Source organism: Ischnura elegans, chromosome 2, assembly GCF_921293095.1.
Source record: "Ischnura elegans chromosome 2, ioIscEleg1.1, whole genome shotgun sequence".
Lineage (NCBI taxonomy): Eukaryota > Metazoa > Arthropoda > Insecta > Odonata > Coenagrionidae > Ischnura > Ischnura elegans.
Window position 1 is genome coordinate 73,918,192 of NC_060247.1, and position 14,468 is coordinate 73,932,659.

Here is a 14,468-nt window from a genome sequence, read left to right on the forward strand (position 1 = left end):
AACTAGAATATTACCGATATAAAGTGGTGGAATTATGACTAAAGAACTTTACTTCATCTCTTGCACAAAGATAGCGACGACATTTGCATATATTAAATTCCTATGCTACCATTTCCATGATTCATTACGCACAATGTGCCTTTTCATGATATATGTAAGTTTATTAAACATTTAAGCTTCGTTTTATGTGAAATTAATCGCGTGAAAATAATAATATTAGTCTTTCCATGACAATGAAGCGGCATCGCACTCTCGAAAACTCGTATAACGCTCGGATTATCCCCTTCAATTTCTGGATAAACTTAAAGCAGTAAGAGCACCGTATTAAACGAAAATTCACAAAATATTTAATTTAAATTCAGTAAACGGTCAGATATGCACCTAAAAAAGGGCTGGGTAGTACATATTTAAAATACAAGTATTTTAAAATGCGTATTTGAAATACGTTAGTAATTTGTATTTGACATTTCAAATGCAAGACCTCAAACTATCTTGTACTTATGCATTTCAAATACGGATTTTTGGTATTTTCCCATTATAAAATAAAAATACATTTGCAAAATACTTTTGAAGTAGCTCTGATAACACCTCGGTAACATTATGCTTTAGAATACTTTATGAGTAACTGAACGAATGAACTCGTGAGTAAAAGGATTTTATCCTTAGGGCTAAGGTGCTACCTCAGAGTCATGAATGTACTAGATGTAGGTAGTCGGGCAGAAAATTTAGAGATGTACCAAGTCCATCCAAAATTTGCTCCCATTCCGTATTTCTCGTTACCAACCCAGAATAATACGATCATTTTTCCGTCTGACGCTAAAGAGCGTATGACACTTCCAAATTCATTGGCCAATCCATTGGATTTTGGAATGTGGTCCAACTGACACACGCCAATTTCCTTTCACAATGTTGGACACAATATCTCGCCTAATTTGGAATTTAGAACAGGTTCTATTTTATCGCGGCCAATCTCCAATCAGAAGTCAGTTTTGTTGACTCCTAGTGGCCAAAACAAGAAGCTCTTTGGAAAAAATCCGGTTTGGCTGTAAAACATTGGTTTTGTTCAGAAAATTTGCTTGAAGTTTAAAATGTGGACGAAAGAAGTTGTTTCACTATTGATTGAAGCATACAAACCACACGAATTCTTATACTAATTGTAAGTAAAATCATCGAAAAGCGATGGCGTTCTCTAGCGGGACGGTAGAACACCATTTCGGCCAATATTGGTGTAAATATTGATACGTGTCGTACGGTTCGTAACGCCCAATACTTTAAAAAATATTGCGCGCCGATTTATCGGCCAATAAATTGGATAGTGTCATACGGACTTAACACTTTGAGTGCCGGCTGCTAAATTTAAAGCCCTACTGAAAAATCCAGCCATTTTTACTATATCCGTACATTTTTTTAAACATTGGCATCAAAAATATATTTATGTCGATGTGCATTTCAATAAAAATGGACTTTGCTCTTCTTTATGAATGAGTTGAATAACATTTATTGCTAATGTTTAAATTTATAATTTAACAATGAAAACCTACAGTTTTTGAAAAATAAAAAAGTTGCAACACATGATGTATTGCCAAAACATGCATAATAATTTTTTTTATACGCTCAATTTGAACAATTTAAAGCTTTGAAATCATAAAAAAGCATCGTTCCAAGCAAAGCATTATAAATCCTGGGTGACAAAAAAGGGTCAATGCACCCTCAACGAACGGTCCATTGGCCCGAAGAATTTTCACACTAAGTGGCCTAAGATGAGGATACCGGTAGCTACAGAGGACTTTTCGTCTTCAAGACATGAAGTGAACTCTTTTTCCATCGAGCAGTTGGTTTTTGAAAAAACAGAACCCCTAAGCAGTAAACTGGAAAAGTACCACGGGCGAAATATTACGGCTTCACGCATACAAAGCCAATTAAATGGAAAGACGTAATATTACGTCCATGGAAATCCTCAGAAAGATTAGCAGGACGTAGTATTACGTCTATGGCACGGAAAATGTTAAGGGTGCCTTTCCTAACTGACACTGAGCATCAAAGACGGTGGCCTCAGCAGCCTTCAAGAGGCGCAAATCCTTCTAGGTACGTTTTCATGGACGCGTTTCAGGCGCAGAGACGCGAAAACGCGATCTGCAGCCAATCCGAACCCTGGAATCCTTCGTGTGAGTTCGCCAGAGACGCGTCGCCCGAAGTATTGAAATTTTCTCAACTTTCGACGCGCAAAACGTGTGAAACTCGCCAACATGGCTACTTGCGTGACCTTGTCTATGTTGATAAATTTATAACAGCCAAAATTAGAGAGAAATATACTTGCGTATACAATTTTAGAGACTACGGATACCGGATATAAATCTCGGGGATAAAGCCTGAAGGAAGATAGGAGTATCTGTTGGAATGGAGGGTAAGGAGAACTTTAATTTCTGATGATTCTCAAAGGTCATGAATGATGAAGCTTGAATAGTAACATCACTGTGTTTTGTAGTGAAATGTGTGTCGGACAGATGGAAATCTCTACGTGACAAATAACACACCTTTTCCCTACTGCAAATTGACGAGTGGATGCAGTGGCGGATACAGAAAAAACTCAAGGGGAGAGACGCAAAATATATCTTGAGTAGCCTTTACTTTTACCGTAATAAAAAATGATCGAGTCACAGGCAGAGTATAAGAAAATTTTATTTAAAGTGATTATACACATGTAACATACGATGCCATCTTATGATGTAAAAAAGGTACAATGTGGTTATGCAATATTCGGCAATACGGGCGGACCCGCAAGGGGGGGGGAGGGCGCGCCCCCTTCGCCCCCCATCTGTATCCGCCACTGAGTGGATGACAGTATTGGACTCTCGGAAGAAATGAAAGAATTATACTCATTTGGGGTAGATAATCCACAAAAGACAATTACAACACCACTACTGTGGAAGTATTCACGGTTTTCACGTTTCATTTGTTTTACTGTCTAATCTCAGCGGCAGATAGATCGCGGGACCCTCCTACGCGTAGGTTCGCTATGATGAGAACAGTTCACGCGAAGAATAACGCGTCCCGTCGCTCGCGTCCACACCAGATTATTAAAGTATTTAACCGATTAAGGTAGGTTTCCATGGAGTACTAAAGAAGTGATCCTCCCTTTCCTTCCAGCGCTACCTTCTTCAATTCACTGTAAGGCCTACTCCCTTTCAATCTATCTAAAAATCCTATTCTTTTCCTTTTCCTCCCTCGTTTCCCTAACATTCTAGCCTCTAACACCATTTTCAACATCCCCTCCCCGCTAAGTATTCACTCCATCCATACATTCTGTCTCCTCCGTATCTCATCTAAAAGCTGCCTCTCCTCGGCAACCACATCCACCACTTCATTGTTCCTTTTCATCTCCGTCCACTTCACCCTCTCCATTCTTCTCCATACCCACATCTCGAATGCCTCCATCTTCTCTCGTTGTCTTTCCTCAATGTTCACGTTTCCGCACCGTAGAGCACTACACTCCACATCAAACTCTTCACTAACCTTTTCTTTAAACTCTTACATAACAATCCTCTCAGAAGCTCCTTCCTGTTCATGAACGCCTCCTTTGCTAATGCAATTCTCTTCCTAATGTCCTTACTACTGTATGCGTTTCCCTCTAACATACTGCCTAAATAGTTGAACTGCTCAACCTGCTCAAGTTTTTCACCACCCACTTTTATCTTAAGTCTCACATTCCTCGCTCGTGAGTCCGCAGCAGACACATTCATTAAAAGTAACTTATCCCTAAGACTCATTCCTTAACACTTCTACGGAACTGGGGCCCCTCTTATCGATAGAGCAAGCTATTTTATGGCAGACCCAACTGAATCTGCTGGAATCATCATTTTACCATTCTGATCTAATTGAATCATACTATCACCTTCCCCCCCCCCCCGCACATCCGCCCAGCCATTTCACCCCCCCCCCCCCCGTGGATGCGCGATCTAATAATACTCTCTATTGGGTATGTATCATGTATCCTCCTGATCCGACCGCAGCGGTCGTTTGGAAGATAAGCGGTAATTTTTCACGGTTTTAAAGGGTGGCACCACGGTGAATCATTTCATTATTGCCACTCTCCACTAGAAAATCTAAAAAATTTATATTTCTAGGTGCTGGTCGGCCACAGAGACCCGAACTGGAATGCCGCAGCAAGAGGGCAGCAGACCGCAAGCTAAATTCAATTGCCGGCAGGGACTCGATAAAGATCTCAATATGACCGCAAAAGTCAACAAAACATGACAACGGTCATTAATATCCTAGTCAGCGATGCAGAAGCCGGCAAGGGTTTCCCTGTGACATAAAATTGACTCAAGGTTGAAGAAGTTACTTCAAATGACCACATTTTTCGCCCAATAAGCGCAACGATCCATGCAAACGACACGAGCGATTTGTCGAAGGACGAAGAGACCGCTTCTTGGTGAATATGATTACCGTAATGATGGATATTTAACCCTCATTTTCAACATTTGTAACATGATCTCACAAATTTGACCTTGAGAGATCGCTCAACTCGCTGATAGTGACCATGCTTTCGCAAGCACTAGCAACTAGGCAAATGGCCAGCTAATTTCACCTCCCTGGACGGCAAACCAGTGATCTGAGGGCTATTCTCTGCCACATTGCAACAAAATAACCTATACTAACTCACTTTAATAGCTTCAATCCGAGTAAGACCTTGAGGAACGCAAAACTTTAAAGATAGCGAAAGCTTTGCATGCAACTAAGTTATTATTTCTGACACTAATGGGTATTCACATATAATACCAACTCTCCCAATATTCCTCAAAGAATAATTACAAAAATTATAGCATCATCCGGTTAAATTTACACGATATTCGATAATCGTCATTCAAATGTGTTGAGTTCAATATTTTTTAAACGTTATCTATCACTTTCCTGTAATTCAACATTATAACATTCCATAGCAACCACAATATTTCATTAAGATGATATCATCATCCCATTTCATTGTACCAGGAATCAAATGTAAAAGTTCGAGGCAGTAAAGTAAATGTTAAAACTCGTGAGGCTGATAATTTTTCACCAAGAGTTCTCGGCTCAATTCGAGGCCTAAAAATATTTTTCCACTTATTATTTACTATTGAATCAACTCACTCAGCAAGTATAAATTTAATTAAAAGTTGTTTATCTGTACCAATAAACTGTATCAATACCGGAAAAAATAAATTGTGCACCTCTTTTATTGCGGTTAAAAGATAAACAATCATACCCTCACATCACTGGGTATGGCAATATGCCCAGCCGGGATTCGAACCCATGATCTCCCGCTTTACATCCAGCTACAGCCACCCCACCGACACCAGAGCTTCAGAATACTATAGTTAAGGAATTTCGTAAAAATTGTTAAAAGGAAAAGGCAAGCAGTTTAAAACATTAACGATGACACACTCCGATTACTGGGGATGACAATGTACCCAGTCGGGATCCAAACTCATGACCTCCCGCTTGGCAAAAGGGCCCTTCACCCTACTACAATCGCGACCGGTGCTTCAGAATACCATGGTTCAGAAATTTGAGTACCTTTTGGAAAGACTGGCAATTAGGAATAAAGTTTGTTTACGAGGAAAAAACCCGTAGTTCCCGATAATATCTTACCGGAACCAGCGGGGTAATAACCAGGGATAGCAATAGAAACTAAGCGAAATTCAAAGCCAGTAAAATTTCAAGTTTCGTTCCCGGGAGCGAAATGTTGAAACGAAATGAAATGGATTTAAACCCAGGCAGCTAAACTCAGGGTCGGAACGAAATTGGAGTCAAAACTACTTCGGGTCGAAATCAAACTTAAACTCTGGGACGAAACGAAACACAGATAATGTTTCGCACCGGAGGGACCACGTGCTTCACCTTCGAACAGTTCGACCCACACGACGAGTACGTAGTACGACAGAATCAAGTAGAGGTTAAGCCTACAGCCATTAGATGCATGGGGAACTCATATTTTTACCACAAACAAGAAAACGGTGCACTCAAACTGGACATTCTAGGTTTAAGCTCGATGTTTTAACCTCTGTACACTTACGTCAAACGTAATGAGTCGAAACTATTCCCTTCACTCAACTTCTGGAATCGAAACTTAACTACTATGAACAGCGGAGTTTCTATTAATTTAGTTTCGTTCCCGGGAGTAAAGTTTCGTCTCGAGTCGAAACTAAACTCCTTCATCATCATCATTAGTCAACAATCCTAAGATTGGTTTGACGCAGCTCTCCATTTCTCTCTCCTATCCGCTAATCTCGTCATAGCTACATATTTATTCTCTTTTACATCCTTTATAACCTGTCCTATATAACTCATTCGGGGCCGTCCCTTGCCCTTTTTCCCTTCCACTTGTCCTTCAACGATTGTCTTCACCAGACCATCGTGCCTCAAAATGTGGCCAACTAAGTTGTCCCTTCTTCTGCTTAATGTTTTTAGGAGGCTTCTCTTTTCTCCTACTCTCCTTAGTACTTCCTGGTTACACACACGGTCAATCCATTTTATCTTCATCATTCTTCGGTAGCACCACATTTCGAATGCTTCCACTCTTGACTTCTCTGCTGCTGTCAACGTCCAAGCCTCGCTTCCATAGAGAAACATACTCCATACGTAGCATCTGATGAATTGTTTCCTTACTTCTATGCTGGTATTTTCAGCTGTAAGAAGATTCTTCTTTTTGTAGAAAGCCCTCTTCGCCTGCGCTATTCTACTGTGTATTTCTTTGGTGATTTTAATTTCGTGCGGTAACGAAACTAAACCTTGGCCTCGCATTTTCGTTTCCCTCCGGTCAAAACGAAACATTTTCGTTTCGTTTCACTTGCCATCCCTTTTAATTACACTAATAACTACTCGTCCGCATGAACCTAATAGTTACGGAAGCGAGATTTCTTTTTCGTTTTTTTTTTTCTTACGATATCCTCCGCTGGTAAGGGGAGTGCGCGCGAGAGAAAGCGACCTTGACCCAGGACGAACACTGACCAACGTCAAAGTTTCTCCGCCCGTTCAGCGGCGGGTGTGCTTTTCGTGAGCTCGTTCAACATGAATAAGACATAACAATCTTCACTTCCTTGACACAGTTAAACTCACACTCCTAATCGAAGGAAATTCGGCGGTAACCTTGGGGATTGTGATACAATTTCAATTAATTCAACTCGGTAATACTGCACCGTTTCCTGTTCACATCAAACCGATTCCACCACATCTAAGGGAATGTATAGCGAGTGACTTCGGTCACTTAAAAATTGGATGGTATGAATACGGTCGGGATTCAATACAATTGTATTGTGATAAAATAGGGTAGTTTCCTTCATCAGAGAAAACGGAAGGCTTAGATTGCGATTCGTTACCCACCATTAGTGTATTCATAATATACAAATTATTTGGTTTTAGAAATACCGGTTTAGACGAATGGCAAGGGACAATTTTATCCTCATTTGAAAAAGGCCTGATTGACGCCCATGCGATGCCACTCTACGTGACGTCACAGGGGCCTAGTTTCTATACGAGTAGATAGGAGTTTTACATCGTCTGAGGTTACCAATGCATGCATGAGGCGCAGAGCTCAGGGAAACATATCTTAATAATCGCCTATTAAAACTGGCTAAGGTCGGAAAGTTTTCTTCGTTTGATAAGGTATTAATAATCCTTATTTAAGCCAAGCGCTACCAGCTATCATGGTACTCAGCTACCTGCTAGTATTCTGCGTCGTATCAGCGCTCAGAGCCTCGCCCCAAGGTCACCTCACTTGAGGCAGCGGGAACCAGAACGACGTCACGCGGAGTTTTTCCCGGCATTCATACTTACCCCTCGCGTTTTCGCCAGCTTGAAATTTTTCACTTTTCATTTAATCGCGAAAAATAGATATCGTCATTGAAAAACCTTAAAGCGTGAAATACGTACTCCAGGAGTAATAATCTTTCGATTTAGGCAATAAAAAATAATAGGAAACCACCCTATTTCAATTAATTCAACTCGGTAATACTGCACCGTTTTCTGTTCACATCAAACCGATTCAACCACATCCAAAGGAATGAATGGCGAGTGACGTCGGTCACTTAAAAATCGGATGGTTTGGAACCGGTTGGAATTGAGCAAAAAATAGGAGAGGAACAAATTACTCATATTTTCAAGAGTTTTTTTTTATTCTTAAATTTGATGGTGCAACCATCATCATTTTCTCTTTGCTAATACCAATGAAAACAATAAGGTGACTTGTACTCATTAAACTAACACATTCCCAATAAACACTTGCCAATTAAGGTTTAGTGTCATTAAAAAACTTGAAAAATCAATTCAGGGCGCAGGTGGGCCAAAGGCGACATTTTAAGAGCAAGGATAAAACTTCAATAGATAAATTAAGTGAAAATGATTGTTTATTAGTATATCTATGAGTAAAACGCATTTATTAATAATCGAATCCCTGCTAGCTACACCATCTAATGTGAAAAGGAGAATTATATTCCCGCCCGCAACATTAAAACCGTTCACTTCTATCAGTAAAAAATATTTTGCTCTCTATAGATAAGTTTGCCGTAAAAGGCTGCATATTTTATCTTTAATCTACGCTAATATTGGTAATGTCTTTGGCGACCAATTGTTTTAAAATTATAAAGTGTCCTCCTTTTTGGAGTCTTGGTCGGGGAATATATTCTTGAATTCAGAATAATGCCAACGCTTGAATAAATATCATACCCCGTCACGTTTTTTAGCATTAAAGAATTGATTGCATAATAGACGTAAACGCGAGAAATGAAATATTTTCGAGTAAAATATAATAATAAATTATCGACTCCCTGTTAGCTACACCATCTGATGTGAAAAGGAAATATATATTCCCATCCGCAACATTAAAATGCTACACCTACATTAGTAAAAAAATGCTGCTCTCTAAAGACAAGTTTGTAACAAATGGCTACAAATTTAATGTTAAAACTATGCTAATAAAGTTATTATCTTTAGTGACCACTTTCTTCAACATTTTTTAGTGTCCTCCTTTCTTGGACCTTGTTTGGGGAATATATTCTTGAATTCAGAATGATGCCAACGTTTAAATGAATAGCATACCTAGTCCCGTTCTAAAAAATAATAATAAAACGTCATTATTACTGTGATGGCCAATCTCTTAATATGTTTCAGACTAATTTATGAAAAATCACTAATTAAAAAAATTAGATGAAAAAATGGATTTTAAATTTGCCAAATCATTTTCAACAGCTAAAACCAGTAAAATAAAACTCGTAAATTGATTCCGTCAAAATATTTATGCGTCACTGCCAGTTGAAACGTTCACTCTGTAAACAAATTAGTATATCCTCAAAAGCTAACAAAGGGAGGGCATTCACCGAATTCGAAGAGGTACAGCTCATCTTTCGACGTTCTGTAACGCGCCTTATTCCATTTTACTTTTCGTGTCTTGTTCCTTTTTCCAATTTACATTTTGCTTTGATCTCCCTTGGAAAGTCCATATTTAACTATTTACGACGTTTGAGACGGCCCATGGTATGGAAAACTTCTGAGTCAAGCGCAAAAAAAAATTAGCAAGCTTGAGCAAAAATATTTCAATTTCCAACACCAAAGGAGTTAAATCTATTAACAACCAGCCATTTTACTTGATTGGGACTAGAATAAGCACCCCTTTTGAAAAAATTTTAATCTCTCAAGCCGCTACTCATATGTTTTAGTCGAAACCATTCCATTCCTTAACGAAATGAAAATTTGGTATCGGGAAAGGGGCAGGAAACCAGAGATTGAATAAATTAGGAAGCATAAGGAAGAATAAATGAAAAACGTAAACCTTCTCCTCGCCAAAGCAGCCAAGGCTAATTCCATGAAAGTCTGCCTCTGTCGTAATGAGAGTTACAGGAAAAGGAAACTGACCATCGTTACACTCTAAATAACGCTAAAAGAGTTGGACCACGTATTGCACCCTCAAGAGACACAGCGTGACCCACGAGACTCAACCTTGAGAGACTAAATTATTTTTTCCATGAATCATGATTCATGTTTAGGCGACTCCACAACAAAGCGGAACGAAACTATTTCCTTCTAGATTCATCCCTTGAGGAATACACGCGATCTTTTATCATTTGGGCGAATAAACTACAAACTTCATATGCTCTATTTTCACGATCTAAACTTTTCACGATCTAAATTTGTCGTGATATCCAATGCCATAACGGGTTTGAACAGGATAAAAATGCAACTTGAGCAGCAATTATGTAATAAAAATATGCAATTACAGCATTTATGTATCAGATATGGCGTGACCGTGCCCATGCGCATGATAGATGAAAATAAATTATACCATGAAACTTTATTTCTTTATTTCTCACTTGGGACTCCTGGATCCTCCCCCTAAATATATCCACTCCTGACGTAGTCTGAAGCAAATTCTAGGAGTACCTCAAGATAAATATTTTCCAAAACATCCCTCCGAAACGTTTTCGGCCATTCTTTGATCAGACATGTTAACAGACGGTAAAATTTCTAGCTTTTGCAGTAGAAAAATTCAATCGTACATTTTTTCCCAAACTTTGATGAGACAACGATAAATGTCGGACGGCCTTAATCGCTGATGATTCAGATAACATAGTGTTTCTCAGAATATCTTACCATTTGGAACTATTGAACCTTAAATCTGAAACATGCAAGTAGTTAGGATCGAAACAATTACATCCTAAATCTTCTGCAACTTCAGCAGTCCTGCTGAGCGGAAATCTAAGATGGTGGTGGGTGCTAACAGCTTGAATACACTTTAGAGATATGTATTAATACATTCTTGCGTTAACCTCGGCCAACAATCAGTGACTTCAGCTAACAGGGAAATCTATTAACTCTTAAGCTTCCAATACCCCATTCAAATTCAAGAATGACTCTCGGTACTGCGGACGCATGCATTAAAAATAATTTTCCTAAATTTCCGCAAGATATTAACTTCAGAATAAGGCGGTGCGCGCAAAAGGAAATTCCATATGAATGCAGGAAAAGGATTCATGGAACTTGTAACGGAGTCAAATAAATAGCGTATTCGTATATTTCATGACAGAGCTCATTACCCAAACGTAAGGGAAAATATACATGATATGTTTACAGAAAACTTACAGGAAATGATTTCAATTGCAGTCTGTGAAACTAAGAGATCTTTCATCGACCAACAAGAATTTCAACACTGAACTCGGAAACGAACATTAGCGATTCATCGTAGAGGAAACAAATACGCAATCATATGTAGCTGCGGTTATCTTCGAAAATAGAAGGATGCAATCCATCAGCAATATGCACACTATAGCACAGACATCGAGTTTAGTGTGATTGGACTACTCTTGCATATAAAACACGTTAAGATAAATCTGAAAAAAATTGGTATGTAATACACCAAATTTCAAACGTTCATAGACGTTCGGCGGTCTTTTACCCAATAGTTTCTGTAGATTCATCTTTTCGCATTCCATGTTTACGGATCTCCTCATATGGTACGCGTTGATAGTGTTCCATTCTCAACCAAGCAACAAGATTAATAGGGCCCTATGCAAATCACCACATCGCGAACACTTTACCAGAAAAAATAGAACACTCACCACTTTGGCGGTCCATAAGATCGTGGTAGCCGTTGATTATACTGTTGAAGGTTGAAAACGCCATTCCTGTCAACTTCTTTCCCTCCGCCTGGAGGGATCAAAAAATTAAATCGATTTGGACGATGATCGAGATCTCAGGATACTGGCGGCAGGCGATGTTACAGCGTCGACTGGAACGGACAACAGCTGATCCTTCCTCGTTAATGTGCTTCACGCGTTGAAGTCTCCCGCGCGGACCCCCGGGAATATGACCCGGGAAACGAATGCTGTACAGCAAGGCTTCCCGCGTTGAAGTCTCCACGTGGGACTTGTAATGATACGAAATGGGAGACGAATGCTGTGCAGCCAGGGGTTTCTATAGGGTGAAGTCAGCAAGGGAGACCTTTCGTGAGCTCAACAGGATGTTCCTTAATCAAAGAACGAAGTTGGTGTGGAGTAGAAGGAGACGGAAAGTGAGGATAAATACGTGAGGCGATCCTGCGGCGAGGAAAACGCAGTGGAAGGGTTCGCTGGAATGGGATGGAGAGAGCACTTCAGGGGAGGAGGAAAAGAGGCGGTGGCTACGGAGGGGAGGCTGGCTTAAATCTTCACCGGGAGGGGTTGGAAGGGGTGGGGACGATCAAAATACAAGGTCGAAAGACAAAAGACAAGGACAGCGAAATTAAGTGCGGTCGGGATTCCGGAAATTTTTAGCTAAGGTGGTCGAACGGATCGCGTTTAAGGGGTTGCTGGTATGCACGTGAGAGCACGGCTACTTTTCTTGCGCGGGCATCTTAATTGGATAATGAGACGTATTACTTCTGCTCTAGTATTTAAAAATTGTCGGTTCAAATAGATTTTCATAGCTATCGATTTTTTAATCGAAATGAAAAGCTCCACTATTCAGCAAAAATCAAAACTTGTACCAAAATATTGATTAATAGAAAAAAATCGATGTTTTTTCATTCTGTATTCACAAAAAATGTTTATAATTTACTTAAAAAAACACTACAAATACACATTTGAGCATTACAAAAAAATTCAAAACTATATGGTTAGAATACATGCTTGAATATATAGCCGAAAAAATTCACAAATACACTCCCATAAAAGTTGGGGGATAACCACTTTGAACCATTCAGCTTCACTAAAATTTTAGATAAAGTTCATTGTATGGAGATACTTTCTTGAGAGAGAGAGAGAGTGAGAGGTCGAGAGCGTGCTTTGACAACTTCTGAAAATCATAATTAAACCAGCGGGGGTCTTTTCTCCTCGCTCCCGCGATGTCCAACTCCGACGCTAATAACTGATTGCAAAAAGTGTCGCAAGCCGTTCGAAATTATTTGAGGACGTTAGAAGAAGGTCAAAAATACCCATACCTTAGACAGGGGTAACCAACTTCGGCACGGGGCTCTAAACCGCAACCTGCGGTGTGCGCCCACGTTGTTTCTGTCTGCTTGCTCCTAAATCTTACGCCCAGACCACACATAAATTATTGACGATTTTTCATCTTTACGATCCAAGAAGAATTGGCTAGCAGACATTAAGTCGGGGCAGAATCAAATATACCACGTGGCATACACCCGCATGTCACTCTTCAATCATCATGAGCCGCGAAATCTTTAATCAAGAAGTTTTGAAATGATTATATTTACGACTGATATTTTTAATGACTTGGTTTGAACGTGCATAGGTGTACTTTAGGTGCCTATGTGACCTAATGCCAAGTTATTCTGAGTCAAGTCGAAATCAACACGCGATTTGCTAGTGAAAGGACTGATGACCTAAGCTCTCTACCCGAAAAGCATTAAGTAACAAAGTGCGCGAGAAAAAACAGAAGTTGCTCGATTTGAGAGCATGGAGGAAAATAGATAAGGTGGGGTGGATGAAAAGGAAGAGAAACGACGAAGAGCTATATTTGAATGACAAGGAGAAGAATCTTCTAATGAGATACGAAGACGGCAAAAGGTTTGGGTGTGGAGAGTACTGGGAGGGGATATAAAAGAAACCGTGTTAGTGTAAAGAATTTTTTGTGATCGGGAAAGGGAAAGAGTATAATACATAGATATTATGAAAGGAAAAAGGTCTCACTGCTGATACGTGATATCTTTTCTTTCCTGTCAAAGAAAAGAATGAATGTATGGTGAAAAACGGTAAAGTTGGTTTTAAAGCAGTTTTTTTATCAAAATGACATCAAAATTAACTATGTCTCGTGATAAATGCCCATATTCACCCTTCTTCAGAACGCTCAGGATATACTAGGTTTTCTCAAGACCCATCCTCATTCGGGCTAGGTTCAGACAGAAGATAGGCTAGGATTTCTCGGGGTTCCGACGGATTTGAGGTTTCCTACAGCAGTGAACGTTTCAAAGCCTGACATGGTCTTCGTCATCAGTCATTATGATGCTGTGCTATAATTTATACTTGTGGTCAAGGTTCCGAATTTTCGGCCCGGGTCGACTTTTTCCTCCAATACTCAACACCTCTTGAAAATGCTGAATCACTCCAAAAAACCGGTCCCTGGAAGAGGCTTATATAAATTTTAAAAGGCGGGTGAAGCGTATTGGAAGTGTATCGATGTCATTTGAAGGTTACCTGAAAAATTAGTGACTCTACTCACCTAATGCTGAATAAACTAGCCATTAATCTTTTGCTATTATTAATGCGATAAAAATTGCATAAAGCCATAATTTCTCAGTCATTGTCTCAAATACATAATGCTATTCTGGGATATCTCTCTGGAAAAAGTTGACATCATCCTCAAAGAATACCGGGCATACATGTAGGATCAAGTTTTAAACAAAACAATTTGAATGAAATGTTTTGATATGACCACGAATAAATATATGTTGCATTTCCACCCCGAATCTCTCCTGAAACAATTTCATACATTCTTTTTGA

The 14,468-nt window shown here is 39.5% G+C and overlaps 1 protein-coding gene across 1 annotated transcript in view; it reads right to left on the bottom strand.

Annotated features, from left to right (window-relative positions):
- LOC124174089 (elongation of very long chain fatty acids protein AAEL008004-like) overlaps positions 1–12,107 on the bottom strand; it is a 59,161-nt gene extending 47,054 nt beyond the window's left edge. Inside the window, exon 1 of the mRNA XM_046553224.1 lies at positions 11,589–12,107. Within this exon, the coding sequence (XP_046409180.1) occupies positions 11,589–11,652 (64 nt within the window). The 5' untranslated portion in view covers positions 11,653–12,107. The remainder of the gene's footprint in view (positions 1–11,588) is intronic.
- Positions 12,108–14,468: the final 2,361 nt, after the last annotated feature.